Source organism: Caretta caretta, chromosome 14 (assembly GCF_965140235.1).
Source record: "Caretta caretta isolate rCarCar2 chromosome 14, rCarCar1.hap1, whole genome shotgun sequence".
NCBI classification, from domain to species: Eukaryota; Metazoa; Chordata; order Testudines; family Cheloniidae; genus Caretta; species Caretta caretta.
The window spans coordinates 49172517-49191833 of NC_134219.1; the positions used below are offsets into that span (position 1 = coordinate 49172517).

The 19317-nt window shown below is 62.1% G+C and overlaps 1 protein-coding gene across 4 annotated transcripts; it reads left to right on the plus strand.

Annotated features, from left to right (window-relative positions):
* The first annotated feature begins 1497 nt into the window (after positions 1–1497).
* Positions 1498–18203, plus strand: BRD2 (bromodomain containing 2). 4 transcript variants are annotated; one of them, XM_048817621.2, is made up of 12 exons: positions 1498–1771; positions 9546–9846; positions 10967–11104; positions 11872–12013; positions 12306–12520; positions 12867–13238; positions 13753–13881; positions 13994–14239; positions 14633–14859; positions 16141–16451; positions 16895–17017; positions 17228–18203. In XM_048817621.2, the coding sequence occupies exons 2-12, from the start codon at positions 9574–9576 to the stop codon at positions 17356–17358; spliced, it is 2307 nt and encodes a 768-aa protein (XP_048673578.1). In that variant the 5' UTR covers positions 1498–1771; positions 9546–9573; the 3' UTR covers positions 17359–18203. The 4 variants fall into 4 exon arrangements, with proteins under 4 accessions (XP_048673578.1, XP_048673579.1, XP_048673576.1 ...); XM_048817619.2 differs by lacking the exon at positions 1498–1771 and adding an exon at positions 4254–5637; XM_048817623.2 differs by lacking the exon at positions 1498–1771 and adding an exon at positions 10359–10455 and having other exon boundaries at positions 9708–9846.
* The last annotated feature ends 1114 nt before the right edge of the window (positions 18204–19317 follow it).

Below are 19317 nucleotides of genomic sequence, written 5' to 3' on the forward strand. Positions count from 1 at the left end.
AGAACAGGCGGACTTGTGGACTTTCTTAGAGACTAACAAATTTATTAGAGCATAAGCTTTCGTGGGCTACAGCTCACTTCATCGGATGCATCCATTCTATGCATCCAATGAATTGGGCTGTAGCCCACGAAAGCTTATGCTCAGATAAATTGGTTAGTCTCTAAGATGCCACGAGTACTCCTTTTTCTTTTTGCGAATACAGACTAACACGGCTGCTACTCTGAAACCTGTCACTATATTTACAAAAAGAAAAGGAGTACTTGTGGCACCTTAGAGACTAACCAATGATGAAGTGAGCTGTGGCTCACGAAAGCTCATGCTCAAATAAATTGGTTAGTCTCTAAGGTGCCACAAGTCCTCCTTTTCTTTTTGTGAATACAGACTAACACGGCTGCTACTCTGAAACCTGTGACTATATTTACAGTTCATTTAAATTTTAATATTTCCTTTGGTCTCTGAATTAAGAGAATACAGCATAGACAGGAACTGTTTGATAACACTGTTAACCTCTAACCATACATATGGAAACACACAATACCAAAATGTCTCTAAGGGTTGAATTTGGGTCACCCATCCTGCAGGATGCTTAACCCTTTCTGGCCCTGCATCACTCCAAGCACTGGAGTCATTCCACGGACTACTTGTGGGAGTAAAATCAGGCACTCGCTTAAGCGTTAGCGGGACTAGGACCTTTTAAAATTCCTTCCACTGTTGCCTTCTGCTACTTCATGCAGCATTCTTCTTGTTCTGCATGTGCTGAATTTCCACCTGCACGGCATCTGTGCCTTGCACGATTAGCTAGTGTGCACAGGAACAAGGAGGAGTCCGCTGGCCCCTTAAAGAGGAACAGATTTCTTTGGGCATAAGCCTTCGTGGGTAACAACCCCACTCCTTCAGAGGCAGAGTGCAAGCGGGAATTCTGCAAGGCGCTTTCTTGCTTTGCGCTTCCGAATTCACTAGCGCAGAATGCAGCCGCCCGGGGCTCGAGCTCACGGCGCGCGCTGCAGGCAGCGGGGGTCGTGTCTCTTTGCAGCCGCCAGATCAGCGTGTGGGTCTCCGGCCCCACTGCCTGCCAGCGGCTCCCAGGGGCGTGCTCCCGCTCTCCCCGCAGGCTTGCCCATTGCACACTGCGGGACGCCGCCTGCAGCCCCGCTCCGGGGGTCGAGCCAGGCTCCCTTGCGGCGCCTCCGGCCGCCACAGCCGCTCCCCGCAGGGCCGCTGCATCCCGCACTGCAGAAACGTGCGCGCTGCACGCTGCCCGGCACTGCAGAGCCCCTCCCCCGCCGAGCAGCTGCGCGCGGCCGGCCCCGCCCCGCCCCGCCCCGGAGGGGGAGGGGGAGAGTCGGCTCTGCAGCGAGAGCCCCACGCGCATGCGCCCCCTCCCCGCGCATGCGCCCTGGGCTCCTTGTGCCGCCGCCATGCTGACATTAACCCAAAGCAGGAGCCCGGGGGGGGCCTGGTGGGCAGGGCCCCCCCCCCCGCGGGCCCTGCGTCTCGGGCCCGGCCGGCGCGCGGCCCCCCAGCGGCCTTCCCGGCACCGAGCGGGGGCACGGGCCCCCCGGGGGGGAAGAGCGAGTTGGCGCGTCACGTGACGGCGGGAGCCAATCAGCGCGGCGGTGACGTAGGCGGCGGCCCCCTCCGCCCCGGGATGTGCTGGGCCCCCGCGCGGGCGGGGCGCCGCGGGGATTGCGGCCGGGCTCCGCCGGGGGCGAGGAGATGGGACCCCCGCACCGCGGGCCGGGGCTTTGCCGCCCGCCCGGCAGCCCCTCCGGTGAGTGCGTCCTGTGCCTTTAAGGGCTGGGGGGAGGGGAGAGCCACGTGGCGTGCGGAGCCGTCAATCAACCGCGTGCCCGCCCCCGGGCTGATTTTCCGCCAATCGGGGTCGAGGATGGCGGTGATTGTCGGGCGCCGGGCCTCGCGCCCATCGATGGGTCACGTGGTCTGCTAGCGGGGGGGGCGCCACCATTGTGTGGGGCCGAACAATGGGGGGGCTCTATAGCCGGGGGGGGGGGTGAAGGTGCTGTAACGAACAGCCTAGAGGGGTAATTAGTAAACATTAGCATATGTCTTAATAAATTGGGGAAACTCGGGTGGGGGTGAGGACAGGCACTTGGGGGGCTGGGGATTCCTGGGGCAAAGGGGCCAGGCTTGACGGGGGGGTCCTGGGGTGGGGGTCACTGGGGGAAGGGGGCAGTAAGCGCCTGGGGTGGGGCCAGTCGGGGGGGCTGAGGGATCCCTGGGGGGGAAGGGGGCAGTGAGAGCCTGGGGTGGGGCCAGTCGGGGGGGGGTGAGGGATCCCTGGGGGGGAAGGGGGCAGTGAGAGCCTGGGGTGGGGCCAGTCAGGACACGGGGGTGGGGGAGATCTGTGGCGTGGGGTCCCTGCGGGGAAGGGGGCAGTGAGAGCCTGGGGTGGGGCCAGTCAGGACACGGGGGTGGGGGAGATCTGTGGCGTGGGGTCCCTGCGGGGAAGGGGGCAGTGAGAGCCTGGGGTGGAGCCAGTCGGGGGGGCTGAGGGATCCCTGGGGGGGAAGGGGGCAGTGAGAGCCTGGGGTGGGTGGGGGGCTGAGGGATCCCTGGGAGAAAGGGGCAGAGGGAGCTCGTGGAGGGGCCAGTCAGGACACGGGGGTGGGGGAGATCCCTGGCGGGGGGTCCCTGCGGGGCAGGGGGGCTGCGGGAGCTGGGGTGGGGCTCGCCAGGGGAAGGGCGGCGGGCCCGGCGCGGGGGTCCCGCGGAGCAGGGGGAGTCCCGGTGGGGGAGGCGCACGGGGGTGTGGCCGTGTCTCGGGGCCTGCGGCGGGGCCGTGGGGGGGGCGCGGTTCGGATCCGCCGGGCCCCCCCCAGCTCCCGGCCGCCCGCAGCGCGAGGGCGGGGCGTGGCGGGGCGGGTGCGTGATGGGGTGACGCACCCCAACCCCGCGCCTGCCCCTCCCGACCCGCGCCGGGGACCAGGGCGGTGGCGAACTCCCCGGTGCGCAGGGCCGCCGCCGCCGCGCTGGGTCATGGCGCGGGCCCTGCCCGGGGGGCCCCGCCCCGCCCCGCGACCCGGTGACTCCAGCGGCTGCAGGGACCCAGGCCTCGTGTCCCCGCCCCGCAGGGCAGCGCCTCAGGCTGCCGCGGCCGACGCGGGCCTCGGGCCCGGGCCCCGCGCCAGCCCGGCCAGGCCTCTCCGTGTAAAATGGCGGCTGCGGGCAGAGCGAAGGGGGGAGCCCCCTCCCCGCGGCGTGCGGCGCGAACCCCCGCTCTGAGCCCGCTGGCCCCCCGCGCCCCCTCCCTCCTGGGGTCAGCCCTGGGCCGCGGCGCGAGCGGTCCCCCCCGCACCGGGGGGTGACCTGTGGAAGGACACGCAGGGGCGGGCACCCACGGGCGGAGGAGAGGGAGGGGGCCGCGCCGGCCCCCCCCGCCCGCGGGAGACGGGGGGTGAAAAGCACCGGACGCCCCCTCAAGTGACCCCGTAACCGTTGCCCTTTCCCCGCCCCCCGCAGCGCGTGCGGGAGGCGATTTGCTGCCTGCGCTGGAGGGGGAGCGGCCAAGATGGCGGCTGCCGGCCCCGTGGGGGCCGCCTGACGGCAGAGGCCGGGCGAACGAGTTCCCAGGCCGGACCCCTTCCTGCCGGGGCCTGCCCGGGCGCCTTGGGAGCAGCCCTGTCCGCTTGGTCCCTTGGGGGGGGCTCGGGAAACCCCACATCTGCCCCCCATGGGGGCCTTTAACCCTGGGGGGCCAGGGCTGCCCCCGCGGCCTGAGGGGTGCTGGAGCCCAAGGTGGAGGTCGCTGTGGGGGGGGGCGGCTCTGCGGGAGCGGGGGGCGTCTGCTCGGGGGCTGCTGGCGGCGGGGCCGGGCGAGCGCCCCGGGGCTTTGCTGGGGTTTGGGGACAGACTTCTTGGTGGCTTGGGGGGGCTTGCTGCGATGGGGGGGACGGTGCGGTTGACGTCTGTTCCGGGGGGGGGCTGCAGACAGGCTGGTGTCGGGGGGGGGCGTGGGGATGCGGCTCTGGCGGGATTTCGGGTTCCCCGTGTTTGGGGGGCACCAGCGGCCTGTGTGGGGTGCGGCCGGGGTGGGGGGGCTGCTGTTCGCCTCGGAGCAGTGGAGGGAGCGCCAGGAGCCGGGGCCGCCCCCACGCGCCAGGTTGGTTGGGGCAGGCTTGTGGGCGCCTTTCATTGGGGCTCTCCGTCTTTCGGGGTGTGGGGCGCCGGGGGGGCGGCGGCGTGACTTCGGGGCACGCCTGTGACAGGGTTTTTGGAGCGGTGGGCTGAGCATTGGGGGTCGCTGTGTATGTGGGGCGGCGCGGGGGCCGCCTGAAGGGAGCCGCGGCTTTATTGTCCGCCCGGTTCCCTGCTGCGGCTCAAAATGGCGCTTCCTTCCCCCTCCTTCGCGGGGAGCAGAACAACAACATCCAACTGCCAGTTCCAACGGCCGCCCCGCCCCCACGTGACTCAGCAGCCAGTCAGCCAGCAACGAATGGCAGCGCTGGCCAATGGCGGCGCGCGCCGCCTAGGCCGGCGGCTCGAGCGCCTCACGAGGGGGCGGGGAAGAGCGGGTATGTGACTGATGGTTATGGAGGCCCATGAGAACGCGGCGCCTGGCAAGCATCCGTCCAATGAGCCGGCGAAGGGGCGAGCCCGGTCGGTGGGGTGATGTCACAGGTGTCGACGCCCAATCAGAGGCGAGCCGCTGTCTATATAAGGCCGACCGGGGGCAGGCCGAGAGGCGCCATTTCGCTGAAGCGGAGGAAGGAGCTGGTCGAGGCCTGGTCCGCGAAGGGGGCGGACTCAATCCGGATCCATCCTCCGCCGGGCGGCCCCCAACCCCCGCCTCCACACTACCGACGGGCTCGCAGGACCTCCCCGGCTTCCGTAGAGACCCCTGCCTGCGGCCTCGAGGGCCCTCGCAGAACGCCCCCATGCCCCCGGCAGCCAAGATGGAGCCGGGCCAGTGATCCCAGCGCAATCCAGTGCCATCCGCCTCCCTGACGGGGACCATCCTTCTGGGGACCGGCCTCTACGGGCAGAGCAGGCGCCGAGGGACCCAGCGAGCCCTATATTGACCGGATCCCGGCAGGATTTGGAGCCCGTCGGGGGCTCCGAAGAGGGGGGCCCCCGCCCTGCATCCCCCCTCCCTTCAGTGCCGCCGCCATTTTCTTTGCTCCCATTCATGTAAACTCCGGTGAATGGTGCTGGGGCCCCCGCTGCCTCGGATTGTTGCCCCCGCCCCTGGCTGGTGCCGCCGCTAGCCTAGCTGGAGAGCGTCGGCCCCGCTGCTGCGCATGGGCCCGGCACCCCGGCTGCTGCTCGCCTGAGCCCCTGCGTCTGGGTAGCATCCCCCGGCGGGGAGGGGAGGGGGTGCCAGGCTGATCCCCCTCCCCTGGCGCCTTCCCCCGCGTGTGAAGGGCCTGCTGGGGGGAGCCGCCCGCCCGCCCCCCGCCTGTGATGCTCGGCCGCGGGCACCCCTGCTCCCAGAGGTGCGGGAGCAGCATGTGTCGCTAAGATTCCTCTTCCCCGCGCCCCCCCCCCGCACCCTGGCAAAGTGGGGGGGTCATCCGAGGACACAGAACCTGGAGGAGGAGGAGGAGGTGGACTCTTGGGAGAGAGACCCTGGAAAGCAGCAGCTGCAGGCATGTTGCAGAATGTGAATCCCCACAACAAGTAGGTACCTTGGGCTCTCCCTGGGGGAGCCTGGGCGCTCCCCCGGTTTGCATTTGGTGGGGTGATGTCTGCCCAGGGGATGGCGGCAGTGGGCTCTGCCACCGGTTTTGATGGGGGTACCTTGTATGCACTGCTGTTACCCCCGCAGCCCCATGTATGTTCTGCATCGCTGGCTTCACTGCGGGGAACCGGTGGGAATTCAGTGACCGCTTGTCATGTGTTAGGTGGCTTGGGTTTGTGTGCGCCGTCCCTGTCCCTTCCTGGGGGAAATGGGGCGACTGGGGCTTGGGGCTGGTTCGCCCTGGGGTGCGCTTGTCCTCCTGGCATGTCTTGGGGAAAGTTGGTATTCAGCCTTCCTGCTAAGCACTGTCCTAGGTCACTATTGCTGCGTTACATGGGGGAGAGCGAAGCAAATTGGGGCCCTTCTAGTTATGCAGGGTTAGGGTTTTCCATTGATTCGTTTTCTGGTAGCAAGGCGCCTGGCAGCCTGTGTTTCTGCGATGCACCGTTAATTGGGGGTGCCAGCTCCTACTAGCAAAGTGTGTGCTTCGCCTGCTAATGTCCCTGCGTGTGGAGTTGTGTAGTAACTGTTTGCTTCCTTGTGTTAATTGGGAGCGCCAGATGCTGCCAGGGTGCTTGTGGAGTGGTTTTTGTTTTTTTTAAATAATGCATTAAATGGGGGAGCTCTGCCTCTGGGCTTCCTGTGTTATGTAGGGAATTTATGCATTGGATGGTTTGGGTTTATTTACACAAAATCAATTTCTATCCTGCTCTTTTGTGGGAGGATACTGGGTCTGCACCTGCCACCTTTGGGCATTAGGTGCATGGGTGCTCTGAGCCCTGCCACAGCTTTCATTGCACTGCTGTTTCTTGGCGTCTGTGGCTGGGGTGTTTGATGGGGGCCTGGCCGGGGGGGGGGGGGGGGGGGGCCTGTGCTGTCACTGCAGTTGTGCCTTGCAGCAGGGTCATTGGAATGGGGTTTGGGGCTTGGGCTTGGGTTGGGGAGTGTATTGGGAGGGGTGAGTTTTCTGTGCAGTCATGCTTGTGGCAGAGGGAGGAGGGCTGCAGTCAGGCACATGTCAGCCCTGTGTGCGTGGCCAGTTTGCCAGCTTCCCCTGGCCTGCTCCCACCACTGTTCACTAGCCTTGCTCCTCTGGGAGAGAAGGGAGGTTGCCCCTAGTCCCTGGGGGTAGAAAGAGTTCATGTTAAGGCAAGAAGGGTCATTAGGAACGTACCTGATTTGTACAACAGAGAGAATTCTACTCCATGATCCCTGCTTCCAGCTCCCTTGTTATCTCGAGTGCCTGAGAGGGGACAGGTGTGAGGTCAACCCTTTGGGGTTGCTTATGACCTCAGCCTGTCTCCAGACTTCCCAAGGGGACCACCTGGGCAGGACCTGACACTGAACCCAACCCAAACAGAAGCACATGCAGCCTTGTGGAGGCTGAGAGAAAATAAGCTTCTCAGGTGTGGACTAGATCTACTATGTGGCTTTTGCCTCCACTCCAGTGACTCCCTCTACCATTGCTGAGCAAAGGATGGGCGCATCTCGCTTCTGGGCCTCTCCAGGCAGAGGGTGTGGGGCGGGTGTCGGCCACAGTGCTTGGGGTGGGGGGGGGGGGTTCAGCACTGGAACAGGTTGACCCCTCTGTCTGCCACACTTGTCCCCTGGGTGGGAAAGGGGGAGTGACCCCCCGCCCTGTCATCCTGGGAATTAGGCTCCTGGCTCATCTGAGGCACTGTGATTCCTGTCCTTTTATCCTTGGCATTGGAGTGTGTCCCCGGGCAGCCTGGGGAATCCCTCTGCACATGGCCTCCTGCCCATGAGGGACGCTGCTGTGCTGACAGCTCCATGACCCTGACATGTCAGCTCAGGGCATTCTGACAGGGAGACCCCCCCCCCCCCGGCATCTGGACCCCCAGGGAAGGCAGGAACGGTCAGAACTAGTCCCCTGGCAAAGACCGCTTGCCTTGGAGTTGAATGGTAGTTGCTCAGGGAGGGATGAAGTGGTGATTTTGCTAGGAGTCTCCCAAGTGTTATGGGTGACAGCATGCAGGCCCCTGGGGCTGCTGTGGTTCTGCCAGCGTCACCCACTCCTGACTCACAGGCACCAGCCCTCCACCTTTGGTCAGCCTGTCGAAAGGCCCTGACTGGTGTGGGGGGGGGGGAAATCTCAGTGTCCCAAGATTACTCCCTGATTTCTGGCTGGTTGCCAGGGATAGGAAACCCAGGTTCCCCAAACTGTGGAGCCAGGGGACCCCCCACCTCATTCCTTGTTAAGTGCGATGCAAGCTGTGAATTGGGATTGTAACAGCCCAGCCGGTCAGTTCCCCTGGTTATTACAGGGCTGTGATTAGAGGGCCCCATAGCAACCTGGTGACACAGTCCTAGCTCCTGCCATTGCCTTGCTGTGTGTGCCCCTAAAGAGAGTGGTGGGGATGTCTGCTTCCTTGGAGTTTGGCCCTGGGGATGCTGTTCCCCTGAGTTTATTCATTTTCTGTCTCTGGCTAGTATGCACAGCACAGCTCTGTATAGCGCAGGGGATTTGGTTCATTAGAGCAGCAGTTCTCAATAAAAATTACTAAATAACCCCAGGAGTGGGGACCTGAGCTGGCTGGGGGAGGTCAAAGCCAAAGGCCCAAGAGCTTCATGGGGGGGGGGGGGGGGGCAGGGTGCTGTAACCTGAGCTCATTCGCCCAGGGCTGAAGCAGAAGCCTGAGCCCTGGGCAGTGACAGTCTAAGCTGGCCCTGGCGACGCATTGCATTAGAGGGAAATGGCTGAAAGGTACCAGCCCGGGATACGCGGAAGGTCAGACTGGCCTTAAAGTAGGAATGAATCTATAGCTTCTTCCATGCTAGATTACTGAGTAGCAGTGTGACTTCTGGGCGTAATGCTGCGGAAGTGGAGTGGAGTCCCCATCTCCTGTCCCTTCCATTTCCTGGGGCAGGGCCCTGCCCTGTGCCATTCGGTATCTTCTGCTTGGGACCTTGGGCAGTGACTTCTAGGGGGCAGCCCTGTCCAGAAGGGATAGCAATAGATGAGGCTTTTCATGGAGCTAATCTGCCGCCCTTTGTTTCCAGACATAACCTGGATGTGTGCCAGAACTTGGCTCTGCAGCCCTGAATCTCTCTGGTGCCTGCAGTGTGGATTCGTAGCTAGTCCCTCACTGGTGACACACTAGTGTTTTGTTTCAGAGGAACAGCTGTGTTAGTCTGTATTCGCAAAAAGAAAAGGAGTACTTGTGGCACCTTAGAGACTAACTAATTTATTTGAGCATGAGCTCACGAAAGCTCATGCTCAAATAAATTGGTTAGTCTCTAAGGTGCCACAAGTACTCCTTTTCTTTTTACTAGTGTTGTGTGGGGTGTTGGTGTTGGACAGCAAGATCTCTGGGGTCTGGGCCCTTAGGAAAGGCCCTTGGTTCGGGCTCCCATAGAAACAGTAGGGAATGCAGCCCTAGGCTAGCAGCAGCTGGCTAGAGTTCATGGCCTCTCCCTGGGCACACGTGGGGCTGAGAATTCAAGTCCTTGAGAAACAGATTGTCTTGTACACGTTTCGTTTCGCTTCGTTTTGGATGGATGTTTTCGGAGCTTAGAGATAAGCAGAGCAATCTTCCCAGCACTAATTGTGTCCTGGGAGCGGGGGCATGTAGCACAGGCCCCTCTTGGCTTTGCTTCAGGAATGGTTTTGGGGAGGCTTTTCAGAAGAGCTCCTTCCCGGACCCAAGAGTAGCTGTCGCCAACAGGCACAGAGTTCTTTCCCTGCACCAGTGTCCTGCCCCAGTGGGGTCTGCAGGCCCTTTTGCTCGAAGTGTTGCTGTGTGCTGGTGGCCCAGGGCCAGATGGCATGAGCTTCTTTCTTAGTCCTAGAGTTGCCCTTTTAATGGTGTCTTTGCTCCCATTTCAGGATTTTGGGGGAGGGCAGTACTGGGCTCATGGGCCTGGCAACGGAGTCGACCCCGGGCAAGCGGATCCGCAAGCCATCACTGCTCTACGAGGGTTTCGAGAGCCCCACCATGGCATCGGTGCCAGCCCTGCACCTGCCCCAGGTGAACCCTCCACCACCGGAGGTGTCCAACCCCAAAAAGCCAGGCAGGGTCACCAACCAGCTGCAGTATCTCCACAAGGTGGTGATGAAGGCCCTGTGGAAACATCAGTTCGCCTGGCCCTTCCGCCAGCCCGTCGATGCTGTCAAGCTGGGCCTGCCGGTAATGAGCCCTGTGGGCTGGGCATGGGAGTGTCTGAGGCCCAGGGGGTGGGAGGTGCGCGTGTGTGTGTGTGTCCCCAGTTGATCCTTATTGGCTGGGGGAGTGTGTGCAGTTCCAGGGGTGTTAGGAGGATGCCTCGTTCAAATATTGCTTCACCATGTGGCCTAACTTAAAGTATTCCCTGCCCCCCAGCCTGACAGTCCCAGGGACAGCACTGTCCCATCCTGGGATCTGTGCTACAAAGATGCAGCTGCAGGTGCCTGGGCTGTGCCATCCCCAACTCCTCCTTCCCGACCTGTGGTGTTCTCTCAGCTGGTTCCATGCTGTCCCAGAGCTGAGGGTCTCCAGGTCCCTGTAGATCCGGCCTGCTTGGCTTGTCCTGGGAGCTTCCCCAGAACAGCCGCTCCTCCCTACTGCTCCCTCCAAAGGTGTGGATGAGGTGAGGCAGCCGCTTTACAGGTAACCCGGACACTTCCCCACCTAATCTCTTGTGCCCTGAATGCGTTTTGCAGATTCCCATCCATGAATTTGTAGAAGACATCACGTGACCCCAATATTAAACGCCAGCCCCCCGTGCACCTGTGGCGCTCAAGGATTTAAAGCCCGGAGGTAAATTCCACTCTTTCCTTAGCTTTAGTCTCCCAGCCCCTGTCGCACCTCGCCTGGGACAGGAGTAGTCCAGGTTGTTGGGTCACTGGGGCCACAGCCATTCATGGTCACCAGCTGTCCCAGTAGCTTAGGCTTCTCCCGGCAGAGCTGATCTCCGCTCTGGGGTGCGCAGGGGTCCCCGTCCTTGAGACACATGGGAAGTTCTTTGTATGTGAGGCTGAATCCAGCATTGGCTGGAACGCTGCAGGCACCCTAGGAAGTGTTCCTGAGGCTATACAACCCCTGTCCTTTGCCAGATGACTTGAGTGTAGAAACTGGAGTGAGATCTGTGTGCATGAGTGACATTACACAGCTCCTGCGTCCGTGAGCTCCTCTTGGGTATTTCTGTACTGAGATGCCACCCCCCTCCTTTGATCGTTTGCCTCTGGGGCGTGGGTGTGACTGGGATCCTTGTTGTAGGGCTCACGCCTTGTGACTCACCTCCTGGCCCCTTGTGCTCTTCTGCTGGCAGGATTATCACAAGATCATCAAGCAGCCCATGGACATGGGGACCATCAAGCGGCGCCTGGAGAACAACTATTATTGGGGGGCGGCGGAGTGCATGCAGGACTTCAACACCATGTTCACCAACTGTTACATCTACAACAAGGTGAGAGCCAGCCCTCCCTGCAGTGCTCTTGTCGTGGAGTCCCCGGGCGATGCTCTGGAACTGCTCCCTATGAAGCCAGTCAGGACTCTGGGGGAGTCTCCTCTCTGGGAGCAGACTGTCTGCAGGGGACACAGCTCACACGGCTTCCACCTTCCTGGGTCTGACCTCGGAGCCTCCAGCATCCTCTGCCCCTCCATGCACTTCCCACAGCGAGTCCGCCCAGGTGGGGTCCTGGGGAAGCCAGAGGGTCCTGCCCCCCAACTTTGCAGTCAGACGTGACTCTCAGCCCGCTGGGGAAACAGAGGTTTATTAGACGACAGGAACATGGTCTAACACAGAGCTTGTAGGTATAGAGAACAAGACCCCTCAGGCGGGTCCATTTTGCGGGGGCAGTGAAACTGATTCATCCTCCACCCCTTCCTCATCTGGGCTTTGTCCCTTTCCCCACCTGATTCCTTTGTTCTCCAACCCTTTAGCTCTCACCTTGCAGGGGGGAAGGGCCAGGCCATCAGTTGCCAGGAGACAGAGTGTCAGCCATTTACGTACCCTGGCCCTGTGCTCTGCAACAATCACATCCCCTTATCCCACTACCTAGAGACATACGAAATGCCTAGGGGAAACTGAGGCACCCCTACAGTATTCAAAGGAAACATTAAAAACAGTCCCACTTCGTCACAGTTCTCCTTCTTGAGCTTTCCCTGGAGCCGGTGTGAGCCCGAGCCCCTTCCCTGCTCCCTCTAATCCCTCATCTCTGCGTTGACCTACAGCCCACGGATGACATTGTGCTGATGGCCCAGACCCTGGAGAAGATTTTCCTGCAGAAAGTGGCTCAGATGCCCGCGGAGGAGCAGGAGATCGTCATCACCGTGGCCAAGAACAGCCACAAGAAGGGGGCTTCCCGGGCGGCAGGTACCTGATCTCTGTGATGGGGAGACTAGCCGGAGTTGGCTCCAGAGGAGTGGGGGGCAGTAGGGAGCAGCTCCAGTGTGGGGGCAAGCAGATCCCAGACCTGGAGGAATGAGTGTCCCCCTGGAAGGGGGTGGTCTGGAAATGTGGGGGGAATGTCATGGTTAAGAGATGGGTGGGCTGGGAGCCAGGACTCCTGGGTTCCATGGTCAGCTGTGACACTGGGCCAGTCCTTGTGTGGTGGTGACTAAATGTCCAGATGCTGGTGCTAACTGGTGCTTGCGTATTCCCCCAGCTCTCCTGGCAGGAGCAGTTACTGCAGCTCACCAAGTGCCTGCAGTCTCCTCGGTCTCACACACCTCGCTCTACACCCCAAGCGCTGAGATCCCCGCCACTGTGCTCAGTATTCCCCACCCCTCGGTGATCTCTGCACCGCTTCTCAAATCACTGCACTCCGCTGCCTGCCAGCCAGTGCTGGCCGTGCCTGCTCCCACGCAGCCTGTGGCCAAGGTAGGCACCCACCTGTCTGGCATAGGGCTGGGGGGGTGGTCGAGTGAGCCGCTGGTGAGACTTGCAGGGGGATTGGTGGGTCAGCCCTGTGGGGCAAGGGGGTTTGGCTGGGTTGAGCTGTCTGCAGTCTGTCCTGCTGTGGAGAGGGTGGCGTTTGCAGACCTGGAGGAAGGGGCTGCGGTTGGCCCTGTGGGGGTCAGAAAACACTTGGCTGTGGTGGGGCTTCTGCAGTTGGCCCGCACGGGATGGGTGCTGGGTGGTTTGGGGCTTCCGTTGGTCCTGTATGGGCATGGAACTGGGGGGCTGGCTCAGCGCACTGCTCACTTTCTCTGTCCCTGCCCCACAGAAGAAGGGTGTGAAGCGAAAAGCGGACACCACCACCCCCACCACCACAGCCATCATCGCCACTAGCGGGGAGTCATCCCCATCGGCCCCCCTTCTGGAGCCCAAAGCAGCCAAGATCCCCACCCGGCGGGAGAGCGGGCGCCCCATCAAGCCCCCTAAGAAGGACCTGCCCGACTCGCAGCAGCACCAGACCTCCAAGAAGGGCAAGCTGTCCGAGCAGCTCAAGTACTGCAACGGCATCCTCAAGGACCTGGTGTCCAAGAAGCACGCTGCCTATGCCTGGCCGTTCTACAAGCCTGTCGATGCCTCGGCCCTGGGGCTGCACGACTACCACGAGATCATCAAGTGCCCCATGGACCTCAGCACCATCAAGGTACAGCTGGGGGCTCTGCAGGAAGGGAGGGAAAGGGGTGCTGGGGAACCTCTGGGTGTGTCCTGGCGTCTCTCTCTGGGGATTGGGAGAGAGCTTAGTCCCAAGGCATCATTGAAGTACAGCCTGTGACCTGGCCCTGGGAAGGGGGCATCCCAGAAACCTCTGTGCCGTCCCAGGCATGAGCTGAGGCCTTCCTGGTGCAGGTCTACAGGAGACAGGTTCCCCATTGAGGAGCCTGTGGGGTTGCCCTGCATCTCTGCCCTGTGGAAGGCGGCATCACTGACTCACAGGCTTCCTGTGGCAGCCTGAGACCCTGTCCCTCCTCGGGGGCGGTGGGGGCTGTCCTGCCCCCAGCAGTGCCTGGAAGGCTCTGGCCAGTGGTAACTGCCTGACGGGCTGGTATGAGCCCCCTTGCTGCAGCCCAGTCTGGGGAGAACCTTGGGGGTGGGGGGTCTGTGCCCCTTCCCTGGTGCAGCCACCCCCACTCACCCTGTGTTCTCTGCCCGTGGTGCAGCGGAAGATGGAGAACCGAGATTACCACGACGCGCAGGAATTTGCTGCCGACGTCCGGTTAATGTTCTCCAACTGCTACAAGTACAACCCGCCTGACCACGACGTCGTGGCCATGGCTCGCAAACTGCAGGTGAGTGGGGCAGCGGGGCCAGCTGACGTTTCCCCTCCCCTGCCCCAGGTCTAAGCAAGCCTTTGTTTCCCCACTGCACCCGCTAACCCTCCCCTCCCTCCCCCTCCCGCAGGACGTGTTCGAGTTCAGCTACGCCAAGATGCCAGACGAGCCCCTGGACACCAACCTGCCGTCGGCAGCGCTGTCTGGAGCCCTCTCGAAATCCTCCTCCGAGGAGTCGTCCAGCGACGATGAGGATGAGGACGAGGATGAGGACGAGGACGAGGAGGAGAGCAGCAGCGAGAGTTCGTCGGAGAGCGAGGAGAGCTCCGACTCGGAGGAGGAGCGCGCCAACCGGCTGGCGGAGCTGCAGGAGCAGGTGAGGCCGTCGACCCTGAGCGTAGGGGCGTGTAGGTGGCGCCTTGTCTTGGGGGGCCAGTGCTTGGCTTGGTCCCCCCACTCAGCACTTGGCTCCTCTGTGGGGTGCTGTTTCCCTGCCACGTGTCCCGTAGTTAGCAGTTAGATCCCCCTGCCCCTAGTTGTGTCTTCCTTCCTGTCTAGTTTCCATCTCCCTCCTGGCCACGGGCAGGGCACTATCTTCCCTGGATTCCCTCGCTGTGTCCTGGCCCCCTTGCATGGGGGCCCTGTCTCTGAGCTAGTGCTGAGCTCCCTTCCCCTGCTCCCTGGCATCTGTCCCCAGCTGCAGCTGGCCGCCCTGTCGCAGGGTTCCCCTCGTGTCTCTGGGTCCCCTCACTGGTGTGTCTCCCCCCAGCTGCGGGCAGTGCATGAGCAGCTCGCGGCCCTGTCGCAGGGCCCGGTCTCCAAGCCCAAGAAGAAGCGGGAGAGGAAGGAGAAGAGAAAGAAGAAGAAATCGGAGAAGCACAAGGGCCGGGGAGGCGATGAGGAGGCGCGGGCACGCCAGGCCCAGCTGAAGAAGGCCAAAAAGGCCGGGGGAAGCAGTGGAGGGACCAGCGGGGGGAGCAGCAGCAGCATCACGAAGTGAGCAGGGTGGGGCCCTGTGGGTGGTGGGAATACGCGGGGGTGACAGGGCAGCCCGTGTTCCACCCAGCGGAGAAGTGGTGAGGGCAGCTGTGTGATGACTCTCTTTCCCCGGCGGATCGACCGTGGCGATGACCTTGTGTGAACAAGCCAAAGCATGTCTGATGGCTGCCTGCTGCCGACTCCCCGAGATCCCAGGCCGGTGGCCCTTGCCGGGGTGGGGGTAGCATGGGTCTGACACCGACTGGGCAGTTCCTGGGGTCCCCGCACTGTGGCTGCAGGGTTTTCCTGGGAGCCCCTGGAGGAGCTTGGTGTGTGAGCACCTCTCCTCTTCTACGTGAGTCCCAAGGCAGGTCCCATCTCAGCAGCATCAACTTCCTGATGGGTGTGTCTGACAGGGAGTGAGCAAAGGGTCTTGCTCACCCCTCAGCTTTTCTCTCTCCCTCTTCCCCCCCTCCCCCCCCCCAGTTCCACAGCAGATCCCTTGGGTGGGGGGTTGGCTTCTGTGATAGCCACAGGAGGTGGATCTGTGGCCATCACAGTGGATTGATTTCAATTAGCAAGCAGATAATCTGGATTGAAATTTTGTTCTGCAATTGTATTTAGTTCTTTTCCTACCAAGTGTCATTCTCCCTAGTTGCAAACCATTAAAACATATTGATTTGCAACTGAATGTAACCTTTATGCTAAACTTGGTGGTTCTTTTGCTATCCAGGAGTGTGTACGAGACCTACTGTACGCTTTTATTTAAGCCATTATATTATGTGTTTTATTCTGCAAGGAAATTGGGAATGATGCATTTATTGGTTAAACTTGTCATGGTCTGTTGTGAGGGAAGTTGGAATGCAATTTAAGAAGGTCCCACATTTTTAGATAATTCGGTGAAATGACCTTAACAGTGGTGGACACGTAAAGAAAAAGGAAACTTATCAAAATGTTTTGTGTTTAAAACTGATTTAGTGAACAAAGAGTGTCTTATCGCTAGTTAGTGGATTGAAGTGGCTGTTTCTGGTCACCGTTTCCTTCAAGCCTTTGGAACCAGTAGAGCTCACACCTAACTTACCCCCTTCCAGTCTCTGGAGAGCAACAAGCTTTGCCCTGCTTTTTCAGTTCCCAGTTGGTTTGTTTGGAATTGCACGCTGGCGCTGTGGTGCATCATGGCTCTGAGGATGGGGTCTCTGGCTCTGCGGGTGGCAGGTTGGCTCTCTGGGCACGGTGGCCCGGAGGAGCGGGGTCTCTGGTGCACGGTGGCAGTGCGTGACACCCTCCCTCTCCGCACAGGAATTCCAATAAGGTGTTGAAGGCGGCGCTGCCGGCACCCCCCATGCTCTACGACTCGGAGGAGGAGGAGGAGAGCAAGCCCATGACCTATGACGAGAAGCGCCAGCTCAGCCTGGACATCAACAAGCTGCCGGGGGAGAAGCTGGGGCGGGTGGTGCACATCATCCAGTCGCGGGAGCCCTCGCTGCGCGACTCCAACCCCGAGGAGATCGAGATCGACTTTGAGACCCTCAAGCCCTCCACCCTGCGGGAGCTGGAGCGCTACGTGCTGTCCTGCCTACGCAAGAAGCCACGCAAGCCCTACAGCGAGAGTGAGTGGGGAGGATGGGGGATGGTCCCGGGGCTGGGCTCTGGCCTAGGATGTGGGAGCCCTGGGTTCAGTTCCCGGCCCTGCCACAGACCCCTGTGATCTCAGGCCAGTCCTGGAGCCTCCGGGTGCCAGTGTGAGAACAGCCCTGCCATGCTGCCCGGGGCTGTGGGGTAAAGACCTGACCGAATGCAGTGCCCAGAGACCTACTGCAGAAATTGGGGAGCAGTGCGCTCTGCACCCTGTGCACATGGTACAGAGATGGGGTGGGAGTGGAGCCACGGGGTCCCCTGACGGGGTCGTTACAACAGCTGAGTGCAGCAGTGGGCTTGTCTGCTCCCCAAGCTGGGTGGGGGTAGCGCGGGCGCAGGCAGGCAGCCTGGCCCTGTTCAACAGGGCAGCCAGCTGCGGGGAGCCCTCTGAGCACGTCTGTCCTGCCCGCTGCAGCCATGAAGAAGCCGGTGGGGAAGACGAAGGAGGAGCTGGCGTTGGAGAAGAAACGGGAGCTGGAGAAGCGGCTGCAGGATGTGAGCGGCCAGCTCAACTCCACCAAGAAGCCCCCCAAGAAGGGTGAGTGCTGGGCAGGGGGCGGGAGGGCCCCTGCCTTCCCTCCGTGGAGCGTCCGCCTTGGCGGGTGGATGATTCCAGTCCTGGCTCCCCCACGCTCTGCCGGTGCCCCTCACTCCCCACCTGAAGCCCCTGCTAGCCCAGCCTGGCTCCCCAGCGCCGGATAAAGAGGGCATGTTCTGTTTGCTGACCGGCTCCCTCCTTCCCCTGCAGCCAACGAGAAGCCGGAGTCTGCCCAACAGGCGCCCGTGTCGCGGCTCAGCGCCAGCAGCTCCAGCTCCGACTCCAGCAGCTCCAGCTCCTCGTCCTCGTCCTCGGACACCAGCGACTCGGACTCTGGCTAGAGCGGCGGCAGTGGGCGGGTGCGGCGCGGCCGGGTGGAAGCGGGGCAGGTTCAGAAGAGGCTCTGCGGGACCGGACCCCCTGTGAACCGGACTGAGCGGCTCCACCCGGCGGGCAGCACCCCCGAGGCGAGGGAGGGCGCTGAGGACTCCCTGCCTGTGGGGCGCCAGTGACTGCCCCCTGCACGGACATGGGCACTGCCCCAGTGTTTACAGTTCGGAGGCCCCTGGGGGTTGTCGGCGCCAAGGCACCTGCCGGGCACGGCCTGCGCAGGCCCCGGCACGACCCCGGCCAGGTTTTACCGTTTGGTTTGGTTTGGTTCTGACACATGGGAGCTTTTCCCAGGGCAGAGTTTGGGTTTTAAAGGGTTTGGAAACCTCCATGTTTGGATTTGCTCTTGGGAGGGGTGGGGGGCTGTGGGTTTGGGGGGGGCCTGGCTGGACAGACAGATGCCGTAGGCCCCTCACATGCTCTGGGCTGCATTGCCGGCCCCCCCATCTCACGTCCCGCCGGTGGCATCGTCCCCTTCTCTGGGGAGGGTTTATTTATTTGAGCAGCGGTTGGGCCGTGGGGCCCTGCAGAGGCGGGTGTCGCCCGCCTGGCTCCAGGACTGCAGTGTACAGAGTCCGCCGGGGGCACGGCCCGGGCAGCATGCTCCTTACTGGTGGGGGGGGGAGCGGGAGCGGGGGGGGGGGGCTGTTTTTTATGTTGACTGTACAATTGTTTTCTACTCCTCCTTCCTTTTCCCTCCCCCATCCCCTGCCTGGCCCTGTGAGACCCTGAGGGCGGGTTCAGCTGTTCAGACCTTTCCAGCCTGGAACATGTAAATAAAGAAAATATTATTGGAGTCCCTGTTGTCTCTCCTCGGTGCCAGCTGGGCCTGGGAATAGGGTCACCCAGCCTGTGGCAGACGTGGGATTGAGTCCTAGACACCCCCCCACTTGCTGAGATGGAACCCCAGAGTCCTGAATCACGGACCCTGTCCCCCTCCAACTCCCATAGCCGGAGCTGGAACTGGAGCCCCGGGGTGTGCAGGGGGATGGAGCCCCGGCCACTCAGCTGGGGGTCGGCACTCTAGCACCCTGTGATGGGCTGAGTCGTGAGCCCTCCGGCTGGAAGGGTGTGAGGGGGGAGCTGGGCTTGGGGCCAGCCGGGGGCACTGGGAGTCGGGGACCCACCCTGCAGCGTTGGGGTCTCCCAGCACATCCCATCTCTGCCTGGCTCCCAGCAGGGGAGCTCAAGGGGTCTCTGACCAAGGGACCAGGCTGTGGCCAAGGATGGAGTTGGGAGCCCCCAGCCCCTGCTTTGGGTTCAGAGCCGGTGCTGCTACACCCCCTTCCTGACACTTTCAGCCTGGGGCAGTGGTGCCAGTGGGGAGCCCCAGAGCCTCCCCACCCAGCACTTCCCCAAAGGGCAGGTCCCCACCTAGGCCCCCGTGCTCCCACATGACGGGAATGAACCCCAGGAACAGCTGGGTCCAAGCCGGCATTGGGTCAGGGGTGCGCTCTGGCCTGGGCTGGCCAGTGTCCGTTAGCAACATTCCCAGGGCTCAGTACCTCTGTCATGTAGACGCTCGGGGGCATGTGTAAACGCACCTCGTGGATGGGCAGGAACGAGGTCGCTGGAGAACGTTGTCTTCCCTCCATGACTCCGCTGGGCTCAGGCGGGCTGCGCGGCACTGCTCAGGCCCGTGAGTTTTAGCTAGTGTTTGGTGCAGATCCGGCCTGGCTGGTCACAGGGTCCTTTGCCCTGGAAATCTGAGACTGCCCTACAGGGGCGTCTGAGCCCCCCTCCCTCCTCCCCAGCTGGCCCCCCGGGGTTGTGGAGGGCAGGCTGGGGCTGCTGTTCCCTCCTTGCCCAGCAGAGGGTGCCCTCTGCTCTCAGGAGGCTGGGGTTTGGCTGGCTATGGGCTGGGGGGTCCCCAGCTGGCTGCTGTGGGGGGACAGACATGTGTGGGGCTG

What these genes read in the sequence shown, in the direction of transcription:
- BRD2 (XM_048817619.2), top strand. Translation starts at nt 5,609, where the DNA reads ATGTTGCAGAATGTGAATCCCCACAACAA. An exon ending in GGGGGCTTCCCGGGCGGCAG is followed by an intron (nt 12,014 to 12,305) that starts GTACCTGATCTC and finishes GTATTCCCCCAG; the next exon opens with CTCTCCTGGCAGGAGCAGTT. An exon ending in CAAGAAGCCCCCCAAGAAGG is followed by an intron (nt 17,018 to 17,227) that starts GTGAGTGCTGGG and finishes CTTCCCCTGCAG; the next exon opens with CCAACGAGAAGCCGGAGTCT.